The following is a 13,992-nucleotide window of genomic DNA, read 5'->3' as shown; positions in this document are numbered from 1 at the left end:
ATACTTAAGAGGGGGGCTGTGAATAATCGCAATTGCTGCATTAGAGAGGGGAGGGAGAAAAAAAAAAAAAATCAGCCAAATTACGCTTGGTTAATTCAGAGTAACAGATCTGCCCCCAAGTGAATTGGAGGCCTTGAATTAATTCTGTTATGACAAATCAAGATAAACGTTCCCCCTAAATTGCATGCGATTTAATTAATTTTTGAGATCCTGGTTTTTTTTTTTTTTTTTCCTAGCTAATAGTTCACATGCTCCTGTGCTGTCATTGTGCTTGAGTGGGCAGACTTCAAAGTGATATTAAATAACCAACTATTAGATTTACCTAGCACGTCCTATTGGAAAAGTGCCATTTAATTACCTAGCCTGTTCAATTAAAGGGACAGCATTCTCTGAATATAGCAGCTTGCTGTTGATTACCAGGGAAATGAACTCGCTGTCTGGCGGCGCCTCCGTTCCGAACGCTACCCCCTCCCCAAACACACCCTCCACCACCAACCACCACCAGTCCCCCGCCCGGGACCCCGCGCGGCGCTCACTGCGGCTGCGGGCGCCACGTGAACGCCCGAGCGGAGCCCGGGGAAAGAAAGAGCGACCCGCTCGCGCGGCTCCCGCCCTGCGCTCGCCCCCTCGCGGGCCCGAGGCCGCCGGCCGGCAGGGCGCCTCAACCGCGGCCTCGGGCGGCGCCGGCCCAGCCCTGCCCCGGCCCCGACCGGCCCCAGCGAGAAAGGGCTCGCCGAGGACCGCCACCCGGGCTTCCGGTGCGTTTCCTCGCCCTCCCCGGACCTAGGGCCCCACCCGTCGGTCTCCGAACTTCCTCCTCTCGCTGCACTTTCCGCGCCAGTCTTCGGGCCGAGATGGGGGTGGAGGAAGAAGGGTTCGAGGAAAAGAGAAACGGAGTTTTGAAAGCTACTTGGTGGCGCTAGCATAGAGCTGGGGGGGTCAGAAGCTGGGTGGGGAGAAGAAGAGGGGACAGTTCCAAGGTTCGCCGACTTTTGTAGTGGGGGCGGGCAGGCGTTGGCCCCTTTAAGATCCACCCTCCCTCTTCCCCTCCACAGCCCCCCCCCCAGTCTTTCCCTCCCTCTCTTAGAGGCCAATTTTGTTAATTAAATGTTTTGTTTGCGACGCAGCTCTCATTCATTGCGGACACGTCATTCGGAGCAGATCTAAGCCAGAGACCAGATCTCATTAGATAAAGCCCATCAGAACTAAGAAAATGGAGGAGCCACTAATTAAAGCTTTTAATTGTGCGGATTCGCTGCAGCAAGGCAGCCGCTTTATCTGAAATCTTGAAGGGAGAGGAGGCAGAAGACCAGTTCTGCCCAATAGACACTTGGTTAGGAAGAGGGAAGGGACTAGGGAAAAGCAGTGCCCCCCCCCCCCCCCAACACCACCACCACACATCCCAGCCCTGCTTCCCCTCAGCTTTTTAGCCATATCTTGGTAGTTTTCAAAAGCTCACACCTCCAAGTCAGGCAGCTTAAAGCCCCTTAATAAATGGCTCTGTGGTCCCAGTCGGGCCGAGGAGCCGAAGGGCCCCCTTCACCTGGCATCTGGCAAGCGGATTACTCTGCTCTTCAGTGGCCATCCTTGCAGAATTCAAAGCTCCTCCAACAAGTGGACTGGGGAGGAGATTGGGGAGGGAGTAGCTGAGAGGAAGAGGACGCGCGCCAGCTCCTCACCTTCCCACCCTTCTGGCATCTTGATGGGCACAGGGAGGAACACTGAAGGAAGACTTCAGAGATTCCTCAACCTGGGGGTGGGGGAGGCTCAGCTGTTGATGAGCTCTGAACAGAGTGGGAGGCGATGATCAATTCGGTACTGAGCTAGAACTCATCTCTCCCGGGAGAGGTCTAAGCTTCTCAGGGTAGCATGTAGTTCAAGAGCAAGCCTGGCTCCCGTTTTCAAAATCAGAGGGGGAAAAAAATGAGAAAATGGACCTAGTTAATTAAGGCACGGGGCTGGGTACACATCTTCCATTGCTCCATTAAGCCAGTTGAAAACACCAAATGGGCATTTATATTTGGTCCCAAGAATAGGGAAAGCAGGCAATTCCCAGAAAGCCACTTGCCTAAACTTGTCCTGAGGGAATGCAAGTGGACCCATCTTCTTTTTAATTAGTGGTAATCAGAAGCGAAGGTTTTTTGAAGGCACTTGACAGGAGGTGAATCTGTACCATTCACGGCATCTGAATAGCACTCTCAATTTTTCCACTTTAAGTTACCCTCCCGTCTCACCAGTTTTGCTCTCTATTTAATTACAATACTGTCAAAGCTCAAAGCTCATGGCATTGCTTGGAAGGAGGACCAGAAAGCATTACACCCATGCTCCTGTTGATTTTCCAACATTTACTTCTAAAAGAACACTTAGTGAAATTAATGCTGCCATCTTAATTTAAAAATAAAAGCCCTCTCCCTTCCTATATTTCTTTTACTTGGCTGATTGAGGATGCCAGCAGAGTGGACATAGGTTGCATTATCGGAATAACCAAATGTCATTTTGCTCCATCATTTTAGATTAATGATACCACTGGGGTAAACATACACACACTCAGCTCTGAACTGCACTGGGATCTTTTGCACTTTTAGATGCAGAGTTGAGGGAATCACAATGGAGCTAAACTTTGTACAAAAAAACCTCACCCACTGATTTACCCGCATTGAAGAGAGCAACATTTTCTACTAATATCTATAAAGAAAACGGTTTAGGACACAAATTTAACTAGAATGCAATTCTTCGTAAAAGTGAGCGGTTCTCTAATATCAACGGTGTGCGTGTGGGTTTTTTTTTTTTTTTTAATTACTGGATGTTGAAACAGAACACCTCCTAGAAGCATTCATGTGCATCAGTCTATCAAACCATTTACTCAAATTAAATGTGTAATCCTTCAAATGCCTCCTTTCAAATTAATGAGTTTAAGTAGCTTGAGTTCACCTGAAAAGATCCTATAGGCACCTGACCTCCTGAATTCTTTCCATTAATTGCACTGAAACTTGTTGGAAAAGACTGCTTACATGGGTATATGAATGTTCCTATACATTGCTTTAAAATGCAAGATTAGTATAATTCTATAGCCTCTTTTCCTAAATCTCTTTTGGGGATCAAAGGTAGTGATACAAACGACAACAACAACAAACCCCAAATCTGCACATTCCTCAATTGAAAAACCTGCAAATTCTACATAGCAAACCACACACTAACATTGAGCACTACAAGCCTTCAAGTAATAGTACACAAAGAGAAACACTACCATTAAAGGTTTTGGGGTTTTTTGGGGGGGGGGGGGGGGCGGGGAGAGGTAGAGTTTGCTCTAAGAAGAATTACAAGTCTTTAAACTGATGGGTAATCAGCATTTTTCACAAGGAGCACAAAGAATGAGTCACAGTTTTCCACTCAAAAAAGTTTTAAAGTGCTTACGTAAATATAATTAGCCATCACCATAGGCAAATCATTTCTAGCTAACTACACTTATTTGTAAGTCAATCTTTTGTCTCTGAGTTTCTATGTAGGTCCCTACCTTGCTTTAAGGTAGCAGCCTAACTCCCACTTTTCAACTGAGGATCCAGTTGGGGCAGACGACTTAAAATTTTGGTCAGGAGTACCCAACCTTTGCACACCTAAAGGCCCAGTCCCACCAGATGGACAGAGTCTTAGTATAGTTTTTGCCGTTAATTTATTATAAAAAAAATGGAAGATTAACACGTTCGCCTTGAAACCCTTAAATCCGGCCAATCAGAAGGTTTTTGTGGTGGAGGCTACAATATATTCTCATAGGTGTCCAGTTCCTCTCCTTAAAACCCTTGGTAACCTTTGGCCTTGCCATTGCTCTGCTCACCCATCTCGAGGAAAGGCAGCCAAGTCTTACCTAATGTAGTCATTTCTGCAAAGGATCATGCCGCTCTTGGTATAACAGGACGTGCCGATGTCGCCCAGCTGCGCCTGGCAGCAGGAGCACTTGAGGCACCGGCTGTGCCAGTAGCTGTCCATGGCATAGAGCAGAAAGCGGTCCGCAATCTTGCCCCCGCAGCCTGCGCACCGCTTCCAGGAGAGGGAGCCGGCCGTCACCGGGGGCGGCTGTGAGCTGCTGCCCGGATTCACCATGGTCTGCAGAGGGCGGGAAGGGGACCGGGAGAGAAAGACAAAACCGGGGCAATGCAAAAGTTAGTAATCGCCGCGCGCGAGAGAGCCAGAACACGTCCCCCCCCCCCACCCCCCCCCAACTCCCCGAACTGTTGGAAGGAAGCAGCGGGGCAACCGCGCGAAAGAGGGTGAGGGGGAGAGGAAAGGAGGGAGGATCGCCGGCAGCAGCCGCCTGTTTACTTTTCTCAAGCTTTGTTCTGGGGCCACGAGCTCCTCTCAACTTTCCAGCGCTCGCCGCCGCTGACAATTTCAGCTTGGGTACTGTCAAAACTCGGAGAGCGAGGCTCGGAGGCGCGCTCCACCCCTCGCGGCGCCTCCTCCCAGCCCCCGCCTCCGCCCACTGCCCCCTCCTCCCTCCTTCGCCGCCCGCCTCCAGCAAATGAGGGTCAAACCCACCCACCGCCGCGCCCGGCCCCTCCCCGGCCCCAGCCGAGCCGGGAGAGCTAGCCGAGGGGAGTGGGGAGGCGGCCCCCGCCGGAGCCACGTTCTCTCCCGAGCTCTGCCCTGGGAAGTGCAGCTGCAGTTCACAAGTTGGAAATAGTTGGGTTTTCTGAAAGGGAGGGAGGGAGGGACCGGCAGAGGGGAGAGGGAGAGCGTGATGGTGGGAGGGGAGCGAGGGGACGCGAGGGAGGGGGGGCGGTGTGTAAAGTTGCGAAACTGGTTTTTCGTATTTTAAACAGCACCTTTCACATGCCATTGTGGTGACCGCCATCTCCCATTATTGTTCCAAATCTCATTTCATTTTGAAGATCAATGAGTGTTTTCTCTGGGTTTTCAGGACACAGGCAAGAATAATAGATCATTGAACTTTAGGATGCCTGTTAACTTCCTATACAAACACTCTCCACTTTGGTCTCACTAATCTGCCCTTGATCAGCAATTTAAATGCTAAAGCTTTGTTCCTCCAAAGGGGGGACGGGGGGCGTTACAGATAATATGCGGGAAGGCACTATCAAAGGATGCACAAGTTATATAGGAGCCAGTCCTGCTGTCACCAAAAACTGCTTTTAAAAATTCCCTACTCTTTCTAATGAATGTCACGAGAAGCAACTGGGGTATAATATAGGAATCAATTTATAAAGCTTAGCCTAAACCGATTAATTTGTTGCCTCCAATCCTGAGTCCAATAAAGTCCTAGTGTTCCTCCAGTCACTTATTCTATAAAAAGATCAAGTTATTTACTGCCAATTAAGCAGCCTGTTTTGTCTTTGTCCTCTGTAAGCCGAGAGTGTAGGCTCCCCCCGAGGCTCCCGGCTATCTGCTCAAGACGTTCAGCTGATACCTCAGAAGGGAGAGGGCGAACTTTGCCTGTCCCCGGCCCAACTTGGCTGCTGCAAAAAAACCAGGGGAAGGGAACGAAACAAGGACTCGGGTTCCTTAAATAGGCCGATTTTAAACACATTTCCTCCGAAAGAGTCCCGGAACGTGTGTCCAGTGACCGCACAATAAACCAGAATAAGAACTGCACCAATTAAGCTGTAACAAAACCCTGAGACTTTGGAAACAGGACCACTCTAAAACCCATTAGCATTGCATTTATCCGAATGCATCATACCTTTATGTAAATTGATTTATCTGATGCATTTACTCGAGGAATTGCTTTTTGTTACAATTTCAGCCCTAACCCAAATGAATCTGCATTTCCTGCCCGAGGTCTTTAAACTGTTTCCCCCAACGTTTTAATCGCTCCGAATTCCTTTTTAAAAGGGGAGAGGGAGGGAGGAGATTCCAAGCTCTTCCCCGCCCCCATCTTTGGTGAGAGGTAAATATATATGTATATTTTTTTGAAAAGGAAACATTACACTGAGAAAAGCATCCAGTAACCCCATTAGCTAAAGCTCTTAAGGACAAGCAATACCTTAATGCTGATTAAATCTAAAAGAGATGAATCAAGAGGACTGACCAGAAACTGACTCCCCTGATAACTAAGGACGGGCCCTCATCAAGTTTCATTTAGAGTTGGAAAAAAAAGAAAGCTTTTAAGTTAAATAGGCTTATACTCTAGTAATTACATAGCCAAGCAATTTAGGTCCTGGGATAGTCAGTGAAATAGAAAGCAGAACTGGCAGCTAGAGGCAAAATCTGCCCCCCTTTAACAACGTCTCTGGTGTTTTTTAATGGAGACCAGGGGAGGGACAAACGTAGCGCTGGCAATTTGTAGTACAAAAATGGATGCTTAATTCATGTCTTGATTTTAATTAGGTGATTCACCGGATTTCTCCTGGATTGGAACAAAAGACTTATAAGCCAAGAGGAATTTTTGAAAAGAACCAGCAATACTGAATCCTGCTCACTTAGACCCTTTCTGCCACTGTTTCAAAAATAGTGTTTACTGGGGGGGTGGGGGGGGGACCGTGACTATTTCCCCCACACTACTTCTCATACTTAAACCCTCATTTAAGCACGTCCTGCCTTTCCCTTAGGAACTGAAAATATCCCCACCCCCCTCCAAGGTCCCCACCAGCCCGGTCTCCAAGAAGAACCCTTTTGTAAGCAGGAACCGCTACAAAGCTGGCTGCCCTCCGTGCTAGCTCGCAGGCCGGCCTCGGTAGTTTCAGACTCGCGCATTATCTAAGCCGACGTATTGTTTACTTGCAATTTGGGACGGTCAAGGGAAGGAAGCCAAAGAAAACAGCCCTGGCCCAAATCGGCCCCCTCCTCCCTCCCCCCCCTCCTTGCCCGCGGCTCCCCAGCCGTCCCCTTACCTGCTTTTCCCCTATATTGCAATACTGCGAAAGGCGGCGGCGGCGAAAAGCGAGCGAAGCCGCTCGGCTTCCAAGGAAGGGGCGCCTGGGCTGGCGGAGCTGTAGGGAGGGGGGATGTTCTCGCAGAAGCAGGAAAGGGGAGGAGGGGGCTAAGGGCTGCTTTTTTTTTTTTTTTCCTTTTTTTTTTTTTTTTTTTTTTTTTAACGCGTCGTTCTGAGGCTGGGTTGGGGGGCCCCGCGTAAGTGGCGGGCGGCCGGGAGCAGGAGTGTCAGTCTCAGTCCTCGGCGTTCTCCTCCGCCTCCGGCTCCGCGCAAGCAGCTGCAGGAGCCCTCGGCCCGCGCGGCGCGGCTTCAGGCGCGGCGCAGCGGCAGCAACTGCTGCAATCGCTGCTGCAAGTTTGGCAATGTGGCTTCACTTTGTATATTCCCCCGCCCGGCGGCCCCCGCCCCCGCCCGCGCGCCTCCCGCTCCTCCTCCTCCTCTTCCACCGCCTTCCTCCCTCCCGCGCGCTCGCTCGCTCGCTCGGGGCTGGCGGCGGCGGCCGCTCGGCCGAGCTTCCTGCCCCTCCAGCCGGGGCGGGGGGCAGCCGCAGAAACAACAGCCCCGGAGCTGCGGCGGCAGGCGCGGAGGCCGGGAGGCGGGCGCGCCCAGGGGCCGGGAAGCTGCGGCCGGCCGGGGCCCGGCGCGCTGGAGCCTGCGCCGCTGCCCGGGCTGCTGCCGGAGCTGCTGCTGCCCGGCTCGGAGGAGGAGGAGAAGGAGGAGGAGGCGGCGGCGGCGGCGGCGGCGGCGCTGGCCTCTAGCCGGCTCGCTCGCTCCCTCCGCGGCGCTTACACATGTGTTACTGACAGAGCAAAATCCCAACTACTCCCCGGCTCTGCCGCCGACGTCAGCGACCCTCAGCCACTGGGCGGCCGGATTGTTCAGGCGGAATAATAAAACCTGCCAATCCGGGGAAGGACAAAGGGATGACTGAAACTAGACTCTGGGGGCGGGGAAGAGAGGGAGGCGGTGGAGCGGGAGGTGGAAGGAGAGGGGAAGGGCCGGAATCAGGTGGGAAGCGGCGACCCGGGCGCCGGGGACCTTGCCGGGCTGCCCTCCGCCGCCCCGGATCGAGAGCGGAGGCGTCGGGTGCCTCTGCGGCCTGCCCAGCGCGCGGAGGACCCTCGGGACCCGCACCCGCCCGCCCCTCGGGGATTGCCCTCCCCTCGCACCGACACGAGCCCCTTAGGAAACTTAACTTCACGTCTCAGAAATAGGTCTCTTCCTGTTTGGGAAGAAAAGTCTTCCCGAAATCCTAGGGCGGTGGACTTCACACACACGCAGAAGAGGTTTTGTTTTTGTTTTTTAATTCGCGGTGTTGAAGGTTGATGAGCCTTAGTGGAAGTTCAGTTAACTAGGTAAAGACAGTGAATCAGTAGTTCTTAAGTACTCCTTCCTTACCCTCTTCTCCCACATTAGCCGGAGTTAAAGAGCCTCGTAGGCATTTCAGAGATACTTGTCAATTGTCGGTGAAAAAAAGATCACAGCCCTTACTTCGGAAGTTGAGGGAAACTTCAGGAAGTCTTGCCCTCCATCCACCTCACTGTGGAGGATGAGAACCCCACTTTCTCATAGCCCCCCAAAAGCAACAGAAGTAATTGCAAAATTTCCCAAACTCACAGCCTCTGGAGAGTATGAAAGGTCACTTCTGGTATAAATTTAACTGTTGAGGAATGCTTTTAGGTCTCTTTCCAGGGCCCAAGCTCAGCCTAGATGTTTGAATACCTAGTCATTCAACTTTATCTACTCTGCCAAATAGGTTTAATAAATTTCTGATCTGAGGCTAATATTAGGTCTGATTATTATTAGTACGTTCCAGAGAGATTTTTCTGGGGGAAATTATCATGAAAGTGCAAAGCCCTTCTGCTAAGTATCATTAAGTAAAACCAGCCTTAGGGGACAAGTTTTCATATTGTATTACACACAGTACTGCTGGATTGAGGAAAGGGACCTGCAGAAGAATCTGGCTAGACAATGCAGTTGTTAAACATCTATGGTTTTACTATCTGTTTGGGGGATTGCTGTCTTTCAAACCATCAAAATTAAGGCTGCAAAAGAAACAATATTCATTGCCTGTAATGTCAAGCAGAGGACATTTTAAATACCAATTAGAATAGTCATTTCTTTATATTTCTAGCACCTCAAAATTAAATGACTTACTTTTATTGATTGGTATTGAATTTTTATGAACCAGTCACTTTGTGCACGTATGCGAAACATTTTTTTTAAATCATTTAAAGTATAATAGTAATTAAAATGTCCTGTACAGAAAACAGCTGCAGATGAGTGTGATTAAAGAAGCCCATCTTAAAAGATGTAATGTTCCTTGAAGGTTAGTAAAGAAAACTCAATTAAACCAAATGAGGAAAGGAACCCCATAAACAAATAAAAAACACACATTCTAATTCCCTGCTTCAGTTTCAATTTGTTAATAATTTATAATAATCAAAACGAGATGACACAAGACCTTAGTGGGCTACAATTATGATTTGTCATGTACAAGTAAGTTTCCTGCTGTGGCCCTTAATTTTCTTATCTACCAATGAAGGAATTAAGCCAAATGGTCTTTATGTGTCCTTTTTAAAAAAATGATTTTCTCAAATAGAACATATATAGGCCTGTAATGAATTGTGGTATTTCCTGAAGTATGTACACTAAAATGAAGTCTTTATTTTAAAATGAAATGTTAGAAATTTAATCAAACATCAGATATCACTGAGTGATTCTCCAAAGCATCCATGTAGTTTTGTGGGTGGAAGGAAGGAAGGAAGGGAGGGAGGGAGAAAGGAAGGGAGGGAGGGAGGGAGGGGGAAAGGAGAAAAGCAATGGGTAAAACTTTGAATACAGATCTCTAGGCTAGAAGGGGCCTAGGAGGTAGTTTTAGTGTTTTGGCTCTAATTGTGTGTGGAATGAGGTCTTAACACATGTCCCGGTAGATTGGAGTAGGTGGGAGTATGTTACCAGAGAGCTTTATTTGCTGATGTTGTGGTTATAGAAATACAAAAGCGATAATGGCTAACAGTCTCTCTTCTGAGGGGTAGGAAGTAAATACAGTCACTGTAATCAAAATTCAGGTGTACTTTAACCACAGCGCCACCTCTGGGTAGTCTTTATTTCTGCATGCTTTGCATGTGGCAGTGCTTTCTCCTCGAGTAGCAAGATCTGTGGGCCGAAAGTGCCTGCTTAGATGAGGTAGGGATGTCGATCTTTTATTTCCACTGGTGCTAAACTCACAAAAACCGTGTAAACACACACAAGTTTATTATGGGTAAAGGAATTCTGTATTCAGGTATTCCTTAAACGAATATAAAACAGTGCTCAAGGTAATAATCCTGGTATATAGTAAGATTGCCTAAATGCAAAATAATAATGTTATATTGTGCCCAACAGTTCAAGAAAATTCTGCTGGCATGATACTTTCCTTATCTAGCCTACTCACCTACAGCGAGAAATAAGAATACAGTGTTTCGGAAAAGAAAGAAACTCAAATTGTTCCTTTCTTGAATCCTAATTAAATATAGGAACCATATTGATTCTAGATCAAGCCCTCATTCCCCTGATTCACCCCAAATTGATTTGTCCATACATTCCCTTTTTCTTATTTCAGTCCTGCAATCATAATCATCTTTCCTTTCTCCAAGTGACAGTTCTCTAAGAATCTCCTATGAACAACCAGAAGTTCCACACAGACCCAAGTTGCCTTCCGTGCCTAGAGAACAGCCCGACTATTTATTTGATGCTAATAGGGTAACCTCCCTGACAAAATGCCTCCAGCTCTTTCTCAGAAAATATGTTTAAAAATTTTAAAGTTGGGGTGCCTGGTGGCTCAGTTGGTTAAGTGGCTGACTCTCGATTTTGGCTCAGGTCGTGATCTTACAGTTGGTGGGCTGGAGCCCCAAATTGGGTTCTGTGCTGCTGGCGCGAAGACTGCTTAGGATTCTGTCTCTCTCTCTCTCTCCCTCTCTCTCTCTCTGTCCCTCCCCCGCTCATGTCATGCTCTGTCTCTCTCAAAAATAAATGACTAAACTTTAAAAATATACATATTAAGAAAAAGGAACAAAAGAAGAAAGAATATTTTAAAAAATAAATAAAGTCAATGCAAAACTCTTTTGAAGGCATCCTTTTTAGGAAAAAAACTTAAAAAAAAAATCCACCTACCTTTATTACTGCCATCGTAGAGATCCCTTGAAATCAGAAGTTTCAGCCAAGGTGAATCTGAAAAGCTTTAGTCTAGGCCAATTCCAAAATGTAAAAGGTGCGGAAAGAGGAGGGAACAGTAGTTACACAGATGTAACGGAAAATCCAAGGAGGGGAATGGCAGTTATGTCCCCGCCAGTGTCTTAGGGTGGTGGTGTTGGCTTGGGGGTGGGGGGGCACTGCACGGGAAGTAGAGGCAGAGAGACCACTGCCACCTTTAAGCATAAAGATTTATGGAGATCTCAACTTACCTAAGAGACTACATCTCAAAGAACCACAGCTTGGCTTTAAATACTAATAACAATACTTTAAATGTACTGACCTCCTTTTGCCCATGGTTCTCAAAATTTCTTGTCCATATCTCACTAAATGTTTCATGTGATAAAGGAGTAGGTTCTTGCTGTGTTAGGACATTCTCTTCCGCTCTTTCTTCCTTTCTTTCTTTCATTCTTTCATTCTTTTTTAAAGCAATCTAAATGTCTATATTTGGTAAATGTCCCACCTGATTATGTTAATCAGTATTTTGAAAGTTCTACCCTAACCTCTTTTTTTGTAGGGTAATGTCAAAGCATAGCGAAGAAGTTGATTTTATCACAATAAAATAATTAAAAGGTCACGAGGAAAATGAAACAGCATTGATATTGCTGTGATTAGAAATATAATTTAAGATGTAGATTTTCCTTTTAATTATTCTACTTGATTAGGACATTTGAAACTCCTGGGGATGATGGGAAAGGAGAAAAAGATGATGAGAAAGAAAAAAAAAAAAAAATCTGTGATACATGATTTTGCCCGATGTAGGAAGGCTACTTTTATTAGTGTGGCAAGAGATTACTCACTTTCTTCATATATGTTTTTTAGGGTAGGAACAGGACTTTAAATATCCCCCAAATCTACAGCAAATCTTGATATATGAATATGTTCCATAGTGATGATATTACAGAAAAATTATTTGGCTTACTCACTCACCACTTCCAGGACTGAATTCTGTCAACAGTATTCAAGCACAAGGGATATTCTGCATATATCATTGCAGATATGTTATCAGACTATATATGTGAGTATATTATATGTTCATGAGGGTCTTATGAATGGTCTACTAGGTTGACAGACAATGCTTATTAAAGTCAAATTAAGGGGCGCCTGGGTGGCGCAGTCAGTTAAGCGTCCGACTTCAGCCAGGTCACGATCTCGCGGTCCGGGAGTTCGAGCCCCGCGTCAGGCTCTGGGCTGATGGCTCAGAGCCTGGAGCCTGTTTCCGATTCTGTGTCTCCCTCTCTCTCTGCCCCTCCCCCGTTCATGCTCTGTCTCTCTCTGTCCCAAAAATAAACGTTGAAAAAAAAAAATAAAAAAAAATAAAAATAAAAAAAATAAAGTCAAATTAAATCTTATTGCGGATAAATTTAATTTTGTAATAGACGCAAAAGAGGGTATGTAGATGACTGGGCCATCTGTATATATGTGAGGCGGTCATTACTACGAATATATATTAAAATTATAAATCCAGTAGAAAATAGCAATTTCATTCAACATTAATTACTGTTCCTCTCCAAGACGATGGAAATGAGCATTTATGGTAGAGAAACGAAAGCATTAAAACATAGTTCATCCCCCCTGCTTATGTTCCCACTAACTATTCTTGGTAAAAGAAAGGCTAATAATTCAGAAATTTCAAGTGCCCCAAACCACAGCTCCTTTAGTTGGAGTAATTACAGTATTTTATATACAGTATTATATACTGTATTTAATTACAGTATTGATATAATTTTAATTTTACAGTATTGATATAATTAAGCCTTTTCTCTCTGTACATTTGTAATAAAATGTAATATTTTAAAGTATAATAGTGGTCTCTGTTCACTCACAAAAAAAAAAGTTGATGAAAACATGATAATGTTTATTCATCTAATTGTAATGAATGACCATGGTGGAATTAGGCCAGTTCAATCCATAGCTGTCCGTAGACTTGAGAAACACATATTTCTACTCTATACAGTGCCATAAATTTTTTAGAATAAAAAGAACAACCGATATGGATTTTTTTAAATAATAAAATTGGATAACTCAATTGACCAAAATGTGCTCCCTCCACACAGAGGTACACATTATAACGTCACCATTTATATTTCTCAACATAAATCAAATTTCATAATAAAATTGTTTTTGATGAATCACCACTTCTTTCCTAGGTTCAAAACATTCTGACAGAGAAAGCAAATTTGTCGATTTCTCTGTATGATAAGAAATCACTGAAAATATATTTGAGATCTTGGGTCTAAGATGACAATTTTTGGAGGAAAGTTTCCTTTGAAGGGAAAATAATTTAAGTGAATTCACTTTAAAATTTGGGAAAACAACCCAAGAATAAAATAGACTTTCTTTCCAGCCTTTTTCCAGAGCCATCTGTTGTGTTCTCTGACAATAAGGGCAAGAGAAGTCATTACAGAACAATACTCTGGAAACAATTTGCTTCAAAGAAAGAATGAAAACTTAAACAACACTACCTTTGTACATGTTTGTTCTAATTAGAGGGTTAAAACATCCACGCATTGTGCCCAGATGCCTCTCTCTGTCCTGGTTTTATTGCTTTTCTCCACTGAGATAACATTTAACACTGCATTGAAATTCCTACTTACTGCTGTGTCCAGTAGTAAATCCTGGCACATTATTAGAATATCTGCCTGTTATCAGCTCAGTCAAGGAATGAATTATTGACTATAACTCATTGCTGGGAAGACTACGTATGACACTCCAGTGAAGTTTTGATAATTTCTAGAAGTCGTGGTAATTTATGGAGGGGGGTTTTGATTGATCTCCCACCACCCATTTTGCACCTATCAGTAAACAGGACACATATTGATGGCCTACTTGAACTACATTAACAATATAGGGAATTCACAATTGAAGCACTTCTT

The 13,992-nt window shown here is 45.7% G+C and overlaps 1 protein-coding gene across 5 annotated transcripts in view; it reads right to left on the bottom strand.

Annotated features, from left to right (window-relative positions):
- The window catches only part of LMO4 (LIM domain only 4), a 52,810-nt gene extending 45,569 nt beyond the window's left edge, over positions 1–7,241 (bottom strand). The window contains exons 1-2 of one of the 5 annotated variants that reach the window (XM_086717466.1): positions 6,843–7,241; positions 3,863–4,101 (exon numbers count right to left, since the gene is read on the bottom strand). In XM_086717466.1, coding sequence (XP_086573592.1) covers positions 3,863–4,098 — 236 coding nt within the window. In that variant the 5' untranslated portion in view covers positions 4,099–4,101; positions 6,843–7,241. Of the gene's footprint in view, positions 1–3,862; positions 4,102–4,317; positions 4,472–4,533; positions 4,646–6,842 lie in introns of those variants that run through there. The other 4 variants (XM_086717468.1, XM_086717464.1, XM_086717465.1 and 1 more) reach the window with 4 other exon arrangements.
- Positions 7,242–13,992: the final 6,751 nt, after the last annotated feature.

The sequence above is a fragment of the Puma concolor genome, chromosome C1 (assembly GCF_028749965.1).
Source record: "Puma concolor isolate L17-30 chromosome C1, mPumCon1.1.hap2, whole genome shotgun sequence".
NCBI lineage: Eukaryota > Metazoa > Chordata > Mammalia > Carnivora > Felidae > Puma > Puma concolor.
Note: the sequence above shows the minus strand (reverse complement) of the source record. Positions and strands in the feature narration are given on the sequence as shown.